This window comes from Anas platyrhynchos, chromosome 7, assembly GCF_047663525.1.
Source record: "Anas platyrhynchos isolate ZD024472 breed Pekin duck chromosome 7, IASCAAS_PekinDuck_T2T, whole genome shotgun sequence".
NCBI classification, from domain to species: Eukaryota; Metazoa; Chordata; class Aves; order Anseriformes; family Anatidae; genus Anas; species Anas platyrhynchos.
This window is the reverse complement of record NC_092593.1, coordinates 5,006,242-5,024,115: the sequence shown is the minus strand read 5'-3', so window position 1 is coordinate 5,024,115 and position 17,874 is coordinate 5,006,242. Positions and strand designations below refer to the sequence as shown.

Below are 17,874 nucleotides of genomic sequence, written 5' to 3'. Positions count from 1 at the left end.
ATGCATTTGTGTTTTGATCTACTGTGTATTAGACATTTGCTTTTTTTAAGCAAAACATCTAACTATATTTAAAATTATGTATTTAGTGTAAGAACTTTATTTCTGAGGTAACACACCTGGGAAGTGGTTATCTAAGAGAGTAATGAACTCTTTGGTAATACCAGCAGCTGCACTACAATAATCTTTCACTTGAACTTGACCTATTCTTATTTTATGTGATCTTGTCCACTTGTGGAAAATCAGGTCATATTCATGGTTAATTTTTTCTTTGCAGAAACCAGGATATAAACCTGAGTGTGTGGATTTGTGTGGTGCTCAGATTGAGTGGACCCCAGAGAAATCCAGCAGAAAGAACGTCTTTCAGGTAAGAGGCAACGCATGCATTTCATTGCTCGTTTGAGTGTAGAATCTGTTAAGCTAAGAGGTAGGTTTTATTTCCTTCATTTTAATAACTAGAGACTGATATAATACAGCATTTTTCCTACTGATAGAGGAGTGTAGCATTTTATCAAGCGTCGGTTTACTATTTTTTCAAGGGAAGGATTTCTGATGACTGAGTCTCCCAAACACTTGAGAACCTGTTGATTTATTGATTAATGCTCTGTATTCAATTTGTTTTTAAAACTTAGTAGGTAATTGCTTTGGGTTCAGGCCTAGAATCTTGACCTAAAGGACTTCCATAAACACAACTTCTTCAAACTGCTTACACAAGCATTGCTCCAACGCAGTGCGGTTACTCTGTTTATTTTTATTGCTGTTCAGGGTGCTCAGACGGTGATGACCCAGGTTCATTTCGGGGAGGGGAGGGGAAGATGGTAAAAGCTTGCCTCTGTCAGGGCCAGCACAGAAAGATGTATGTTTCTCACAGGTCTATTCATTCATGGAAAATAATATTATTTAATTACTACATCTAAGTCCCATTGAATTGAAAGGGAGGATCAAGGCCTTAGATGATGAAAGGATGAGAAGAGTGTTATTGTAAGGTTAACATTCCAGGATCTGGAGGCTGAAAGAGTTTAATGCAACATTTTCAATTTTTGGACATAATCCAGCTCCCATGAATATCAGTAGAAAGAGGGTTTTTTTGTTTCACTAAAAGTTGCATCAAGCCACATCAACATATTATTCTTTATGAATTGAGTTGTTTCCCAGAATTCTAACGCTAAGATTTTTTTAATAACGTAAACTATGAAGGGAAGAGAGACACAGAAGCAAACATGCCAGGGTCAAGATATTGTTAGTTATCAGATAGTCCTTTTGCATCACCACCAACTGAAATGTGCTGGAGGAACCAACTGTGCCTGGGTCTGGGGTTTAACCATCACATACAAAACCCCCGAAGGGACTGTACTCAGCTTATCGAGGAGAAACCTATTCAGGTCAACTGGGTGTTACAGAGATTTTTTCAAGGTTTATTTTTCTAGACATCTTTCCAAAGCACATGCAATATTTAGAAATATTCTTCATCTTCAAGATAGACTTACCCCCCACATCCTTCAGGTTGTCTTGAAAGAACACTTGGAGCTTTGTCATTTCCTAGGTATTTTTAAAATAAATATTTTGGTTTTGCTGTCAATCTTCAGCTTTTTTGCTTGCAAAGTGATTAAGTATAACCTTAGCCTTCAATCCTGCAACCCCCTGAGCACACTGACGAGCCTTCTGAGCTTGTAGGGTTATTTCTCATTTCACAGTAAGCAAAATTTCTGTTTGGAAATGTGTATCAGAGAGGTGATTCACTGAAGCTAATACGTTTCCAATGCAAAGACAAATGAAGCTTTGTTATAGATTTATCAAAACTAGTTGTATGAAGACTTGCAATGTATTTTCTTCTCACTTCTCTTAGTGTGAGGTGGAACTCCACTGAATCAGAATAATGTGAGAAAGGAAACTCATGCACTACTGTTTGAACCCATTAAAACGTGTCTTCATCAAGCCAATAAGTGAGTGGGAGAGACATTAAGAAGTAAAAGCATGGGAGGAAGGACATATGCTAAGACACATTTTGAAAAGGGATGGAGCATTGTTTAGACAGAGAGCTACGAGAAGATTATGCCAGATGGTAAGAGTGAAAGAGGAGAAGGCTTTGGCATCAGTAGTGGTGACATTTTGGGAAAGGAAAGGACTGAAGGAGAGTGGTGCTACACGAGCAGATAGAGTGGGAAGGGGACTAGAGAGTGAGTGAAGATTTATGACATAGTCTGGAGGAAATCCAAGGCGAGTTCGAAAGCGGAGAGGTCAGTTTGTACCTGGGTACTGAATATTGCAGGAAGCACTTCTGATGCATCAAAAGGGATGGGAATAAGATTGATAATATATGTCAACTTAATCATAGATTTGTTCAGATGAATAGAACGTGGGAGCTGGAATTTTTTTGATGTTCTTGTTTTTTGTGTGTGCGTGACCTAAATATAGATGCATTGCATTGCGATCTGATTAAATACATTAGCTGACTAACTCTGGAATGATCAGAAATAAGTATGATCATATCTTCAAAGGATGGCAACAAAGCATGGTTGGTGGGTTTTTGTTTCATTACTTTCTGACCAATAAAACATTATTTTCTGATCCAAACAGAGCAATGGTTGCTTTCTGCTAATGTATTGTACTAGGCGTAGATGCAGAATTTTGAGTTTGATTTAGCCTGGGTGCTCAATTTGAGTTCATGCATTATAGATTAGAAATAGAAAATGACTATTGAGATTTTGGTTTGAAGAAAAAGAAGGAAATCTGGAATTTAAAATCTAAGCATATGACAGTTAATGGATGGTAACAAGAAGATGGAGTACAGGAGTATCATAAAGAAAATTAATTGGAAACATGATCAATGCGGGGGGGAAGAAGAAACTGCAAGTAAATGATATTCAGGCAGGAAGATTTGGGTTTCTGGTCTTGATCATGAGGTTTTCAGCAGTGTTAACTCCATTCATTTTAATTGAGCTACTCCCTGTTTAACAGGATAAGTCTGATCTGCCTTTCACACTATCCAATTTGTGCACACAGTAATTTCTGTTCTTGATGAACATATTAGCTTTTTTTTTTTCTTCAAGTTTTCCTTAATAGTAACCGAAAATATGCATGTCATGAAATATAACCTTCTCGTTTTCCTTCATTTATTTTATTGATGACATAGCTAGCACCAAGGAAGAGAACTGGTTTGAAACAGCTTTGCAGGATGTGGGGAAACATAGCAGTTTGCTGTGAGATACCGTGCTGTTTGCTCTCACTGACTGAATGACGTGATACACTAGGTCTTCATCAGAGGAGTGGTGAATAAAAGAAGATTTATGTTCAAATCACATGCTTTAAATATTTCTGCTAAGTGCTAGTTTGCTCTTTGGTGTTTAGCCTGAAATTTAAAGCACTGAGGATTAAAAGGATTACAACATAATCTTAAATAATCCTAAGTGTCATTTACAGAGAGATGGTTGTAATAACTAAATAAAACCATGTTAAGGGATGGCAGTGTTGTCAGTCAGCAACTGGAACAGAAACTGCCTATGTCACTCTGGTATTCTCCTCTTTCCTTTCCTTGGTTTCATTTTATATTGGATAGGTAGATTTTGATATGAGTTACCAAAGAAGAAAATAACACAATGGGCTACTTTGCAGTCAGCACTAGTGTGGTTACTGAGACATCAGAAACTAGATAAGTTTACAGAATTTCTCAATATTCATTGTTCTCTGCTTCTAGTAAACTTTTCCACTGGAGTTTATTCCTTCCCTTGCTTTACTCATCCTTACGTCTAAATCAAGCAGCTCTTTTAATTTAAAATTCAGCCCAGACATTGTAGAAGATGTGCTCTTGACCTCTGGCTTTGAAATCCTGGAGCTTCATTAGCACAAAGTCTTGTGGCTGTAGACTATTTGCTTGAAGAGGTTTGGGAAGATTTCTTTTGGGTAATTCAAAAAAGAAAAGGAAAAATTGGAGAGAGGTAAAGAGTGCAATAAAAGGTCATGAGCAACATACTTGTGAATTCGCGAAGCAGCTTTGTTCTCTTAATAGCCCTATTCATTTAACTAACAGACATATTTGAGTTTCTTTAGTGATATTTTTTTCCTGTTTACCAAGTTCATGTTTTAGGAATGTTTCATACACAAAGTTTCTGGAGTTTGATGCCCTGGCACTTCCCAGAGGTCTGGTGTGATGTTGGTTATTTCTATAACCTTCAGCCGTAAGGGGCTACCCATTCATGTGCAACTAAGTATTAAAAATGTATTTTACAAGTAGAGAAATCTGTGTTTACAGTATACATACAGTATTTCAACAGTGAGACAGCTGAAAGTGCAACTGTACCTGTGTATAATATGAAAGAATTTATCTTGCAGCTGTTTCCTATATAACAACATTTATGGCACTGATCTAGGATAACTCCCTTGTCCTTGAAGCCACTCCAGCTTTGTCCATGAGCATAATCTGAATTATAAACTATTTTGTTCTACATACCGTGGAATCAGTATAGAATCTGGATGCCTCCCAGAGATGTTTTAAGTCTCCACTTTTTGCCATGGGAGGGATCATTTTCTTTTCCATGATCTCTCAAGAGGAAGCACTGAGAATGTAGGAAGAGCTTTGACTGGTATTGGTATTTGGATTTCTTTTGATGGTTTTAAATGCAAATGCTGAATAGAGGAGGCCAACCTAAGGAAGGCACCTTGCACTTGGATGGATGAGCAGCTTCTGGTGGTCCTCATCAGCAGCTGGAGCCTGTTCCCTAGCCCAAACTTTCCCTAGAGTTCTGCTTCCAGAACCTCAGAGTGCTTGTCTGCAGCTCCTACGAGAACATGCAGTAACCTTTGCTGGCTTTAAATTTAATATGCATTAAACTGATGTTTAGGACTTGCTGCTATCTTACAAAAAGAAAAGTCCGTATAGCATTTTGTCTGCTTCTGGAGGTTACTGCTATGATTGTGTTTAATTTCTGTCACAGGGACCTGAATATATCATTGCCTAATTAAAAAACTTAGCTGCATCACACAGTTATTAGCTGGTATCAGTGAGAGGTTCTTTAAATAGCAAATGTAATCAATTTATAATTAGTTTTAAAAAATCAAAAACCAAAAAACAAAAAACAACAGCCAAAAAATGGTCTTACCCATCATCTTAAATCATCAAGTGTTTATTTTTATGTAAGAAGTGCAGTATTTTTACTGGGATAACTGGGAGATATGAATGCAGCAAAGTGAAGTGGCCTCTGCGTTGTGTTTCTAATTCCCTCTTCCTGCTGTCTTGACACTGACTTACCTTACTGACCTGCCAAATGCTCGCTAAAATCTAATGGATGGATACAGACAATCTTCTGACCTTTCATATATCAATTATTTTATGTTATAACCTATATACAAGAACCATGAATGCATTCTTTTCTTTATTCTTAATGTTTTTCATGAAGAAAGCCACATAATACTTCCTCTGTTTTGGCATAGATGCATCCAAAGCACAGAATCAGAGCTGTGGATAGCGGATACTTTAAACATAAACATTTTTACTGATTTCAGGATTCTGGGACCTGATTCTTACTCTACTTTCACAATAGTGTAGCTCTGACATTTCTGGAATTAATTCTGATTTACATCTGTTGAAAAAGAGTCTCTTTATTAATACCTACTAATTGCCATGTTACCCTTTCATTTCTTTTAAGCCAGAAGTTGCAAATGAAACCATGCTTTCTGTAGCTCATTGCCTCGCTTCCTTAAGGCCCCAAATGTTGTGTATCAAGCAGTTCAGATCACAATCTTTGTTTTTGGAATCCACTGATATGGCATGAAAACTGCTCAGGATCTTATGCAACTAATCACTAGATTAGTTAGATTAGAATAACACTAGAGCTGTTTTTTCATTGCATTCCCATATCCTTAGTTTTATTGTTAATTAAGAAAAAAAAGTAAGAGAGAACATAACAGCAGAAGAAAAGTAGCAGTGATCATGGGGAAAGTTTTGGAGACAGTATAAAATTGCTTATTATATGCGTTGTAAACATTACAGATCTGCCTCATGAAGATTTTAGCATGACATTTAATTTTAAGGTGATAAAGAGGAGAGGCATTTAGAGATACTTGGGAAAGTTTTTTTTGTTTTGTTGTCTTTCTCCTAAGAAAAGGGCAGATTTAATGGCAATCAGTTTACCTGACAGTAGCTGTTCCTAAGGAGTTACACTTGGTTATTAAAAAACATGGAAATTAGAAGGTCTAGCTGAGAGAGAAAAAGATCCTCATCTAGTCCAGGATAAGAAATGGTTTTGAAACTGGGGCACGCACAGAAGTTACGTGATACCTAGTTTCATCCTTGTTTCAGGAGTGCTATGTGAGCAATGATCAGGCTTAAACCATCCTAGGGGAATGAGCGTGCTTGCCTTCTCTCACTAATGCTTCAGTCATTTCATTTCAAGTTCATTTAAAATCTTTTTTTTTAAATGAAGGGGGACGTACTTCAGCAGCCCTTTGGTACAAGCAGTGACAACAAAGCTTTTTACCTAATGATGGGAACAGGTAAACTGTAACACCTTGGATTTAATACATATGAAAACAGTAGAAAGAAACTGAAACAAGAGTTTCAGAGAAACATAGGAAACATGAAAACTTATTGTTTTACAATATGGCCCCAAATGTTTCTGATTTATATTTCAAAAAGGAAAATAGGCAATATTTTCTCAGGGCATGAAGTAGGAAGACTCTGGACTTTGACAACTCCGTGCCTTTAAAGGGTTTAGGAAACCGAGTCTTCAATCTCTACAAAGCAAAAGTATGAATGAAAAGCCAAGTAGTGCAGCTGTGTACATAAAACTGGCATGTTGAGCAGATAAAATAAAGCGGCTACAAAACTGTAGCTAATATTTTTTTTCATTTTTGTGCTTCCTGTCTCTACTTTTGGGTAAGACAAAACTTTTTCTGGTGTCAGTAAAGGCCTCATCTATTTTGTGACTGCACCATCAAGACAGGCAATTCTTTGGCTTTCTGCTTCTTATAACTTTTTAAATGTATATATAATATATATATATTTATATAATTAGATAAATTATAATTATATAGATTAGTAACTTGTTGAATAGGATTATATATAATAATGTGAAAAAGTTATTCCTATAACAAAATAGTGAAGGCACTTCTGATAATGCCCCCCTTTTTATTTTTTATTTTTATTTTTTGCATAACTGGCTACTTTCAAAAAGATTCAAAATTCTCAATAGAACTTTAGTTGATTAGCAATTTCGTATCATTTTAGTTAGATTCTTTTTTTCTCTCCTGATAATTGTGTCATGTAAAATATGGAAAAAATCACTTGAGAAGTGTAACTTGCAAAACTCATGGGAGTCTTGAGAAGGCAATAGAAAATTTGGATCAGGAGAGATCAGTTATCGGTCTTGTGCCTCCCTGCAGTGCTGCAGATCGCCTCTGCCGTGCCACTCACTGAAGGCTGTGAAAAATCCGGGGCGAGCAGCTCCTGCGGCACGGCAGAGCTCGAGTCTCACTCAGACCTGCAGAGCTCCAGAATCAAAGTGGAAAGCAAGCCTGTATTCTGTGAAGATCAGGCTGATTAAAGAAAAAAAAAAGGGGGGGGGGGAGAAAAACACATTCTCCAAATCTGACATTATGTGTACATAGCCATGTCTGCCAAAAATGATTATAATAATAGCTCGCTGCACTTTTTTAAGAGGCCGTCTTTTGACGGATGTAAGTGCTGATACGCGAGTGACTGTGAGAGGTACGAGTGTCTGTGTATGCTCATACACATGTGCTTCTTAAGAAATTATGTGAATCACTTAGCTCTTGACAGCTACGCTGCAGCTTTCAGAAGTGCAGATGTTATTTGTCCATCAGAAAAGAAAATATTTATTTCAAGCCACAGGCATTTTCCGCGTTGCAAAAATAAAACGTAACAGCAGTTAATGCTTAATGTGCATGTGCAATAATTTTGTCAGGGCCAGAAGCACTGCTGAGCAGAAGGGCCTGGACAGACAGGCGAGTGCACAAGAAGCACTTTGTGCGCTGGATAACGCCGAACCTTAGGAAAAAAAAAAAAAAGCAATCTGCCCAGCTCACCCGCAACCGAAGCGCGGCTGTGGAGTGGCTTATTTTCCTCTCATCCTTCAGCTCCTTCAGCTGATTTTTTTTTTTTTTTTTAATTTTTTTCCCCCTCAGCTGAAGAAACAGTGCGTTTTGTGGCTCACATGCGAGATGGCAGTGGGCTGCAGCCTCTTGCTGCATTATTCATAAACATATTGCTGCCATCTCGTGGGCAGCGCACGAGGCGGCCCGGTGGGCTGTGCGGCCTGGCCTGGCGTCGCATGGCGGGCGGCCTGGAGGGCTGTGCCGTGGGCCAAGGGTGGCCGTGTGGTGGCTGCCCACCGGTTCCTAGGCACCTTTCTGAGGGGGGAATCGGTTGGGCTTTTAAGGCTGGGTTTAGCCGGTTGCTACATGAGGTAACGTCTGGTGGAGGAAGGAGGAGCGCTGCCGTAAACCTGCGATCTCTAAATTATGCATGCGGTGGTGGTTTTATGTTTTGAAGCGGGGATTGGGTTCTGGTAGGGAAATGGTGAGCAGCTTCAGGCGGGTTTGTTCGAGGTAAAGCATGTAAGGAGAATTAGTGCTGCAGGTACCCTGTTTGGGGACATTCATAAAGCCCTGACGTGGGGCTCCTGGTACCTAACAAAGTGGGGCCAATGCTATTTTCATACACCTGGCAATCAGCAGCGAAGAAGGAGTGCAGAAAGGTGTAAAGGAACCTGGATTTCCTGCTTCTTTAATTCTTCAGGTTTGCTCGATTCTCCTGAGTGAAAATAAATAAACAATTTAAAAAGCATTATGATTTTTGCAGCCTTCTTAATGTAAGTTGAATATTAAAAAAAAAAAAAAAAGTCTTGATATGTGCCCAAACATTGCACACGTTCCCTTAATTTATCAAACTCTCGAAAAACAAAGAGAAAAATGAATCCTAAATGAACTCACTCAGAGATAATCAAATCTGACTTGTTTACATGTTTGGTGCTGGTATTTCTGTATTCAGCCACTACATTTTTTAAAATCTTGGCTAAGTCACTGTACTCCATTTTAGTGTTTCTCTTTAATGAGTGAGGCAGATATTTAAAGTTGGCTGGGCACGGGGAGCCTTGGCTGTCCTCTCTCTGAAAGGCAGCACCTCGCATTTGTGTACAAAGGGATGCCAGACGATATGGTAGGGATTCACATTTTTGTGGGGGAGTGATTTATATAGCTGACACTCTTTGGGAAGAGGATGGTTTGGGATGTTTCAAGGTGTTACACGGACAATGGCAGGCAATTTGAGTGCAATGGAAGAGATGCAAATCGTGACCTGCCCTCTCTGTTAGAAAATCTACCTCTCTCTTTTCAGCCCGGTAGTCATTCTTAGGCTGTGATTCAGGGACCACTAATGGGATGGGGAGACTTTTTGAAATGGTAATACAAGTGTAGTCAGCCTGAGAAGACATTTAAGGTAGTTCCCAGATGGTACAAATGAAAGGAAAGCTCAGAAGAACATTTTTGATAAGGGACCCTCCCTTTTCGAACCTCCTCTTCAAGTTTATGGATTTTAAGGATGCACCTCCAACTGATCCCATTTATAGGGTTTTTTATATGTTTTATGAGAGTTTGTTGAAAATTTGAATTTGAATCTAGGGGCTGAATTTCTTGAATTCTTGCATTTTTTAATTAAATATATATTTGTGTCTGTTTCTATTTCTTTTTTCCTTTTATTGCTTTTTCTCTGATTTGGGGTGGATAAATTCCTAGGAATTTCATGTAATTACATCTGTAAAACAGGGTGATCCAAGAAGCTCAGAAAATATTTTCTTTGGCAAACAAAGTTGCAAAGAGATGTGGTTTGCTTGCCATTTCGTTTATGGAGAGTACCTAAGTTAAATTATCAGATAATTTTAACACTTAAAATCCCCAGCACTTCAATCAGCCTCTCTTTGTTTTGTTTTTCTGATTATAGACATGATTGCTGCAAATACATTATTATTTAAAATTTTAACATACTTGAAACCTAGAAAGTGTCAAGGGCCCCCTTAAATCAGAGTTTGCAGGTAAACTTTTACAGATTGGGCTTCAGACTAATTTTTCAGGATGAAAACTACCCATTTTTATAAATGAGTATTTGTATAAGAGCACATTTTAATTTATGAAAGTAGGATCCAATTAGTAAGATTCTCTAAAGTAAGAGAATTATTATTATTTTTTATTATTTGTACATAGTCATCACTAGGTGGAGGCATACTTTACATATTCTATTGAATGTGTCATCTGTTATGGGCTGAGATGAATTGCATTGATACTGCATAGTTCAGTGGAAGGCTTTTAACCTGAGCTGTTGAAATAACCTGTTACCACCAAATGCCAAACTCTCAGATGGACTAAGCAGACCTGTGCTTCAAACACTTCCAGTGCTGAAAAACAATGAAAATTGGGTATTTTTTTAATCATGAGCGATGTAGAGACCAAGATTATCTTGAATCTCTTGAATTAATTTAGAAACAAGCACATAATTCATCCGTGGTAAAGTTAAAAGGACACAAAGCAGGTGTCACGGAGCAAGAGACCGGAATAACCAATATTTCTCCATTTTAATACCCCATCTGCAGCACTTATAGAAATGTAGGATGGCTTCATTTTACTTCTCTTTTTACTTATGGTAGCAACTCCCGTTCCCAGCCCAGTATTTTGTCATGGTACAAGGCTACCTGCTATAGACTGTAAATATTAGATTTTCACTGAGGGTAACAAGTCCTACCCCCACTGATGCTAAAACACTGACTTCACCCAGACTCTCCAGCTTTACTCCAGGGGTAGATCTTACACAGTTGGGCAGGTATATGTAGCACCATGCATATGTTTCTCTCTCTGAGATGACAGGGCAAAGCCTGTGCGAGGTTGTCCTTGTCTAGCAGAGCCCAAGCTGCGTGTTTGAGGGGCTGCAAATGGGAACTCTGGGGTGTGAATGTGGGAGTCAGAGACCAGAGATGTCTCTTCCTCCATGGTTTGAATACTTTATTACGACTCTCAACAACTTATAATATCTGCTGGCTTTTATTGTAGGAGTAACTGGAGAAGAAAAGGTGCACGGATTATAAAGAGAAAGCACAATTTATTCAGAAAATAATCCCTGTCTTTTGGAGTAACACAGATTCTTATTTAGGCATCCTGAGGAGAGGAGGGGGGAAGCATATTGAAATAAGAGAGGTGCAAAAATGTGTTTTGGATAAAGGCATCACGATTGAAGAGAGAAATTTTCGGAGCTTTGTTGCATCTTAGCCCCAGGCTGGCCCAGTGGACGTTGCTGTGGCCTCCAGCTTTGTCACCACCCTTGGGGCAGGATCAGCCACTCACACCCTGGGGAGTGTGCTGCTGTCACCCCTTCCTTTGGGCTGGGAGAACACTGAAATGGAGCTGAAATGTGCCCCCCTCTTTTCTTTATATTTCTTTCCTGTCTTTTTTTTTTTTTTTCTCCACTGATTTGGATTTGGAATCACACTTTTAATAATTATATTCACAATCGAAAATAAAATAAACATTTTGTTTAGTGCTCACAGAATTGCCAACCCGTGCGTAAGCAAGGACGTCCAGCAATTTATCTGCCTGTAGAAAATAATTATAACAATATTTTGAAATGCATTGGTTATCGTTTTGTTTTGAAATATAGAATGTAAATCATCAGTTTTGATTCTTCTGTTTTAAATGGCTTTTTTGGAACTAAGGCTCTTGAATAAGAGTCCCTCAAGCCAAGCTGTTACTCCTGGGAAATTCTGTAGTGGTGCTGGTATTTGAAAAATGCACACCTTCTGAGAAAAAGCAGGAAAATTCTGTCAAACAGACTGATGGGAATTCCCAAGTTTGGAAATGCGAGTTCTGCTGGAAAACAATGGCAGAGCAATACGGCTGTGGCTGCAGAAAGGGAACGTGTTTTCACCATTGCATTACATTTTCTTTTTTTTTCATTGTCATTCTGGAAACAAATATTCTACACAATCAGTAAAAAGTGCAAAGTAAGGAATAAGAGGGAGTAATGTGTATTGGAACATAACATAGGCTTTACCCGTGGAGAAAAGTGTGAAGAAATATGGTAAAACTGAATGTAAACAAAGAAATGGGGAAAGTAAATGTGGGAGTGAGGAACTGTGTACAGGGAGTAGGAAGAATGTAATCCAATACTGGGAGATCAAAGGAAAGGAAGCCAATTTTTTCAAATATTCGGTAATAACTTAAATGTAGCAAGGTAAGGGGTCTGAACAAAGGGTCAGAAGATCACAAATTGGCAAATGGGAAAGGAGAAAACAGAGAAAGAGAGGGGAAAAAAAAATGTACAATTTTTTATTGTGGGGAGATCAATTATTATCTCCATCTTCTGTTGTCTGAGGACTCTTTTATAATTACCAGCATTATTTCCTCTCCCTCTCCGGCACACACGCTCCGTCTCACCCCCCTCCCAGGCAACACTTCTCCACTCGCGCAGATTTGAGGGGGTAGGAGGATCTCAGGGGTTCTTTGCAAGATGCTCGTTTCCCACCGCAGAGTGTGGCATTGCCAGGACTCTTCAGGGGACTCTCTGCCAGCTATCCTGAAAAGCTTGCAGAGGAGTGGGAGAAGATTTGCATACTGCCCAAGCAGGGCCAGATCTGTACCCCCCTCTCTGCTGAATAGTGCTTAAATGAGTAAATAATGACACTGAAATCGTTGCAGGTTTTGCAGAGTAGGTGCTGTGATATGTCAGGCTATTAGGGTCTGACCCTTTGTTGTTTTTTTTCCTCCCCCCCTTCTCAGATGCTCCTTTTTTTATTCAAACCTAGATTGCTTTTCACCTGCATTTTCTCCTCTAATTTTACCTTTCTCTGGTCTTGTTTTCCTTTCCTTTCCCCTCTGTTTTACATTTTTGTATTTTAATAACATATTTTAAGTCATTTTTCTCCTGTTCTCAATGTGATGACAGTATATCCTGATGGAAAGATAATAATGCCCAAGGAGGTTTTCTTTTATGAATTCTGCTGGTGTTACTTTCACATGCACAAATATATCATCTTGATTTCTAGCTCTGGGTCATTTCATTGCTCTTGTATGTCTTGCTACGAGATGTTTCCTGTAATTAAAAGATTAGGTTAAATAGATTATTTGTGCTGCCCTGTCTACATAAATGTTCTGTTTCTGTGCCTCCAGATACTGGCTTTTGTGTTTTAAGGCGATGTTGTGGTACATGGAGTTGCATCATGTCTCCTTTGTCTTTAAGCTGCTGACTTAGTGGTAACAGAAGCAATCAAACGAGACATTTACTGCCGGAGCCTCATAGGGTCAGTGAATTAACAGGTGCCAATAAGTTCTAAAGAAGTGTTTTAATCGTTTTTACAGTATTTAATTAATGGACTTTTTTTGAGGAGTGGTGACTGAGCAGACATAAGGCTGATAAATACTTAATGTTTGTAGCTAGGGAACTTTTTCTCCCTTTCATGTAATTTGAGGTGTTTGCTAATGGAAAACAAACTAAATTGTTGTGTAGCATGCAATCAATGCTAGGCAGCTATTAGACTGCCCAAGGTTTGGATACCTATCAGGAATTTATCTATATGTGCTGTAATATTCTTGTGTTTATAGTCTGCCTTGTTTAGAGAGCAGTTTGGAGTCAGGGTGCTTGCAGGAGACATGAGCCCACGTGCTACTGACTGCAAAGTGTGCAGGTCAGAGCCTCTAAGATGGCTTTCACTGAGCACGTCGAGCCTTAACTGATGTGGTGATGCAAATTCGTCCTGCTCCTCTGAGGTCTGGTGGCAGAGATTTCTTCTCTTGGGGAAGAAATGGGTTACACCTGTCTGTCTTGAAGGCAAACCCACAGAGAAGGAGCTGGCCATGCTGCCAAAGCCCTGTAGCCACGTTGAGATAAGCTCAGCCTCTCTTGGGGCTCCTCACCTTGACACAGGACTCCCTAGCACAGCTCGGGGCTGCAGCCAAAAGCCAACTCACACCTGGCTGGCTGGGGCCACGGACAGCATTAAACCAGGTCCATATGGAAAAGGTTGTTTATGACACTGAAATCATTGTAGGTTTATTTCTTATGCTAAAGCTCAATGGTCAGTGATGCCTGCTTCAGCCTGAGATTTAAACTGTGTGATAGGGCCTTACACGTCTAAATGTTCCCCGAAATGGGGACCTGGGCTTTAGCTCTTTAACCACGCGAGTAAAAACTCATCCTTTTAGTCACCGATTCATTTAAATATCTGTGTTAATATTTATGGACTCTATCAAGTAGCCTCTATGAACCCAATGACTTGAATACTAAGTAAGCGCATAGCGGTTTTCTTGGACTGTTGTGACTTCAGTAACTTCAGTTTGTTGGGCTCAGCTCTAGGAAAAAAGACTCCAAGTCCCAGTGTGCTTGTTGGTCTACGCAGTATTCATGACACTTACTTAAAAAGTAATACTGGTAATGCCATAATTATGCTTCAAACTACTTTTTACTTGCTTCTTATCATAGCCTATTTTCCTTCACTTTAGGGGAACATTTCCATTCCTGTTATTTCCCAAATCAAGCATCCTTACTTTTTATTAAAAACAGCAAAAGTGTGTCTGAGCCACATTTGATGTCCTACTATTCCTCACAAAGTCGTGTTTCCTTAAAAATCAACAAACAAACAAAAAACTTTTGCTCAATGCCCCTATCTTAAGGAACAATGTTTGTGGTACAGCCAGCATGGCTCCATTGTTAATCACCAAGCTTTGCAAGGCTTAGTCAATTTGTATAGCAAACTACGTTTCCCTCCATTCCTGCTGCTTCCTCTTAGCTAAATAAGCTATCTCAGTCCTGCCTGTCCTCGAACACGAGTGCTAAAGCGTGAAGCTGTCTCCAGCAGCCGGCCGGGTGCTGGATCAGGGCTGGCTGCTCCATGGCTCTGCTCGTCTGCCTTTCATTCGGTCATGCAAGTTTAGAAACACAGCAGCAGTTGAAGAAATGGATTCTATTTGTTGTTTCAGTTTAACAGACCATTGATCCAAAATGTTCAAGTACGCCAGGCTGTTCCACTTGAGCCGCCTTTTACCACTGCTAGTGCAGCAGTAGTCTTGTTATCAGGTTGTATGAATTAATTTTGTCATACAGCACCAAAAGCTGAAAATACAGCATTGGCCAGCCAGTGCTTCCACCGACAGCGCGACTGAGTGGCACAGTTCTGCTGTTTTGGAGCATCACTTCTAATTAAAATGGCATGCTATTAGAATAATAAATATGTGTTTATGCAGTGGCCAGGCTTCTTGGCTACTCGCAGAATATAACTAAGAGCATTGCATTTATGGTGGCACCATTCTTCTATGAATCCCTGAGGGAAAAGAGAGAGGGAAAAGATTCAGTGTCTTGCTCACCACCTGGAAAGAAACAGAAGAAGGCTTCCTTGCAAGTGGCCAGTTCTAGAAGAGTTTGAAAAACCAGCAACTTGTAGAGGAATGTTATGTTACGTAGACATTTGAACACACAGAGACAAATGGAAATAAGGGGACAAGGTGTTTATCATTAAAAAGACTGAGTCTTTCAGAAGGCTATCTGGCACTCCTTCTCACTATTGTTTTAGCTCTGTCTTTTTAAACAGTCTTTCATCTGCTTTTTCCTTGCCCCTCTTCATTCTTCATTCCTTCACTGTCTGCAAACATTTTATCAGGAGTATGTGATGTGTCCATTTATTATCTCTGAGGATGGGTTAATACACTAGGTTGGGCTTTAAGTTGTCCACATTTTCTTTCCAGTTCCCTAATATGCAGAGAAGATTGTGCTTGTAATCAGTCAAGGCAAAATAATTGGAAATAGGAATAATAATGTGGCAACGACCGATGTATTTGTTAGCTCGGCTGCAGTGGCTTTGGTTTACCACTTAACTCAGTGAATGTGTATGTGGCATACAGAGAAAGCAGTCGTGTTTGTGAATTTGATGTATGCAAAACTGATAATGCAGTTATTGTAAATGTGGATCATATCTGCTGGTGTAATTAAAAATACACATCTGCTTCTTTGAAAATGACGTTTAGCTGTTGGGTTTCTCGTTTTAGTCTTTTAGAGACAACTGTGCCAATCTGAGCAAGTCATACAGTAACTTCGTTTGGACAAACTCTCACTTTGTTACTTTTTGTTCATAAATGCAGTTAACAAGTTCTTTTGTACTTCTTTGAGTGTTAATTGATGTAAACAAAGTCTGCATTTTATCTAATCCCACTGAAGCTTGTTAAAATTAGAGATGTGCCAAATTATTCCAAAGCAGGTTGTAAAGTAAGTGAACCATTAGATCCACTAGCTCACAAATGGCATAGACAATGTGTGTTCTGTTTGTTTCCTTTTCAGGGTCTGTTTATGTCAGAACTTTCAAATCACAGTTTTTTGCATCTTTAATATTGTGTTTAGTTAATCTGTATGGCAGAAGTATAAAACAAGCAGCAGGGCTGAGCGTGACTGAAGCTATTTCTAGAAAAGTCCACATACATACTCCTAATTGAGCATACCTAGAAGGCAGCTCTGTTAATTTTTATAACCAGCATTTTCTTTTCACTGAGATGTCCACTCGTTAGCATTTTCTCTTTGCAGGAATTGTGATTTGCAAAATTAGTTATTACTGCAGGTTTCAAAGTGTTATTTTAGTTATGGCAACCTAATATACAAGGCATTGTGCTAGTCTCAGCTAAATCACCAGGGCATAGAGTTAGCACCAAGGCACCACTTCCATGAAAAACTTAATGGGATTGATACAATTGCATGAAACTTAAAATTGATGGTCCAACCTAATCCATCCTAGCCTCCCCACACCATAAACTGTTCTTAAAATGTTTTCTCAGGGCTCTGCAATTCTGCTCTTCCATTCCTTTACCTGCTCCATTGGTTTATATTTTGGAAAACGATTCTCTTCCATCTCCTGGCTACTGTGCAGACTCCATGAGACTCCAGCTTCTGTGCTGGTCCAGGACAATCTCATTTACTGACATGGTAGAGCTACTCTGCACTATAAATACAGAAGTCTACTTTCCTGGTTGGGGTCCCCTTCCCCACTTGAATATTAAGTGCTTTTTCTGATGTCTTATAGACAATCATGAAGATAAGGTCAACGTGCCTGCTGTGGAGCCTGAAGAACAGCTCTACACTCAACTCGGGGTGGGTGATGAGAGTCTGACAGTAAAGCTCGCTTTACCAGGCTAACTTTATCCATATTCCATATGGATAGCACTGTAGCCAGGTCAGACAAGAGGTCATTATGGATCTCAAAATCAAGAGCTATCAATATCAGTCAATTAAGTACTAAGCTCATGTACTATCCTGAGGAAGTGATTTAGCAGCTTGTTTGTGCTGTGTGCTGCACTCCCAATGCAACTCTTCTCGATATCCTTTAAAGCTGGATGTGTTGGCTTGCTTATATTTTCACTGCAGGCTCCTAGGGACAAGGATGATGGATTTCTCCCACGTGTGCTTAGTGCCTGACACTACAAGGTGTAATGGTTAGGGCTTCATGCTAATACAAATTATAAAAACTAAACCACATGACAAGAAAGCATCTCGCATTTTCAAGTTTTGTTTGAAGTTGAAAAAGGTGACCAGGGAGGAATATTCTATAATTGCACATTTTACAGCATCTCGCAGTAATTACCGCTAACCAGAAGTTTGATTCTTAAATGCTAAGTGTTCTCTCAGGCAAAGACATTGCATGTATCCAGCAGGGATACTGCTGCCCTCAAGGTGAGGGAAAGGAGATGTACGGAGAAGATGGCTAGTGCTGAGTTTTCCTGGGGCTTGGGAGCTGGCCAGAGGCATGAAAGGCATTCACAGAGGCATTAAGGTACCCAATTTGGAATCAGATTCATAAATACCTGTATGGACCTAGCTATCTTTGCTTTATCTTGATCTATTGGGTT

General features: G+C 39.3%; 1 protein-coding gene across 4 annotated transcripts in view; it reads left to right on the top strand.

Annotated features, from left to right (window-relative positions):
* The window catches only part of ARHGAP15 (Rho GTPase activating protein 15), a 332,166-nt gene that overhangs the window by 64,035 nt on the left and 250,257 nt on the right, over positions 1-17,874 (top strand). For all 4 annotated transcript variants that reach the window (XM_038182038.2, XM_072040669.1, XM_038182039.2 and 1 more), the window contains one exon: positions 275-364. In XM_038182038.2, coding sequence (XP_038037966.1) covers positions 275-364 — 90 coding nt within the window. The remainder of the gene's footprint in view (positions 1-274; positions 365-17,874) is intronic.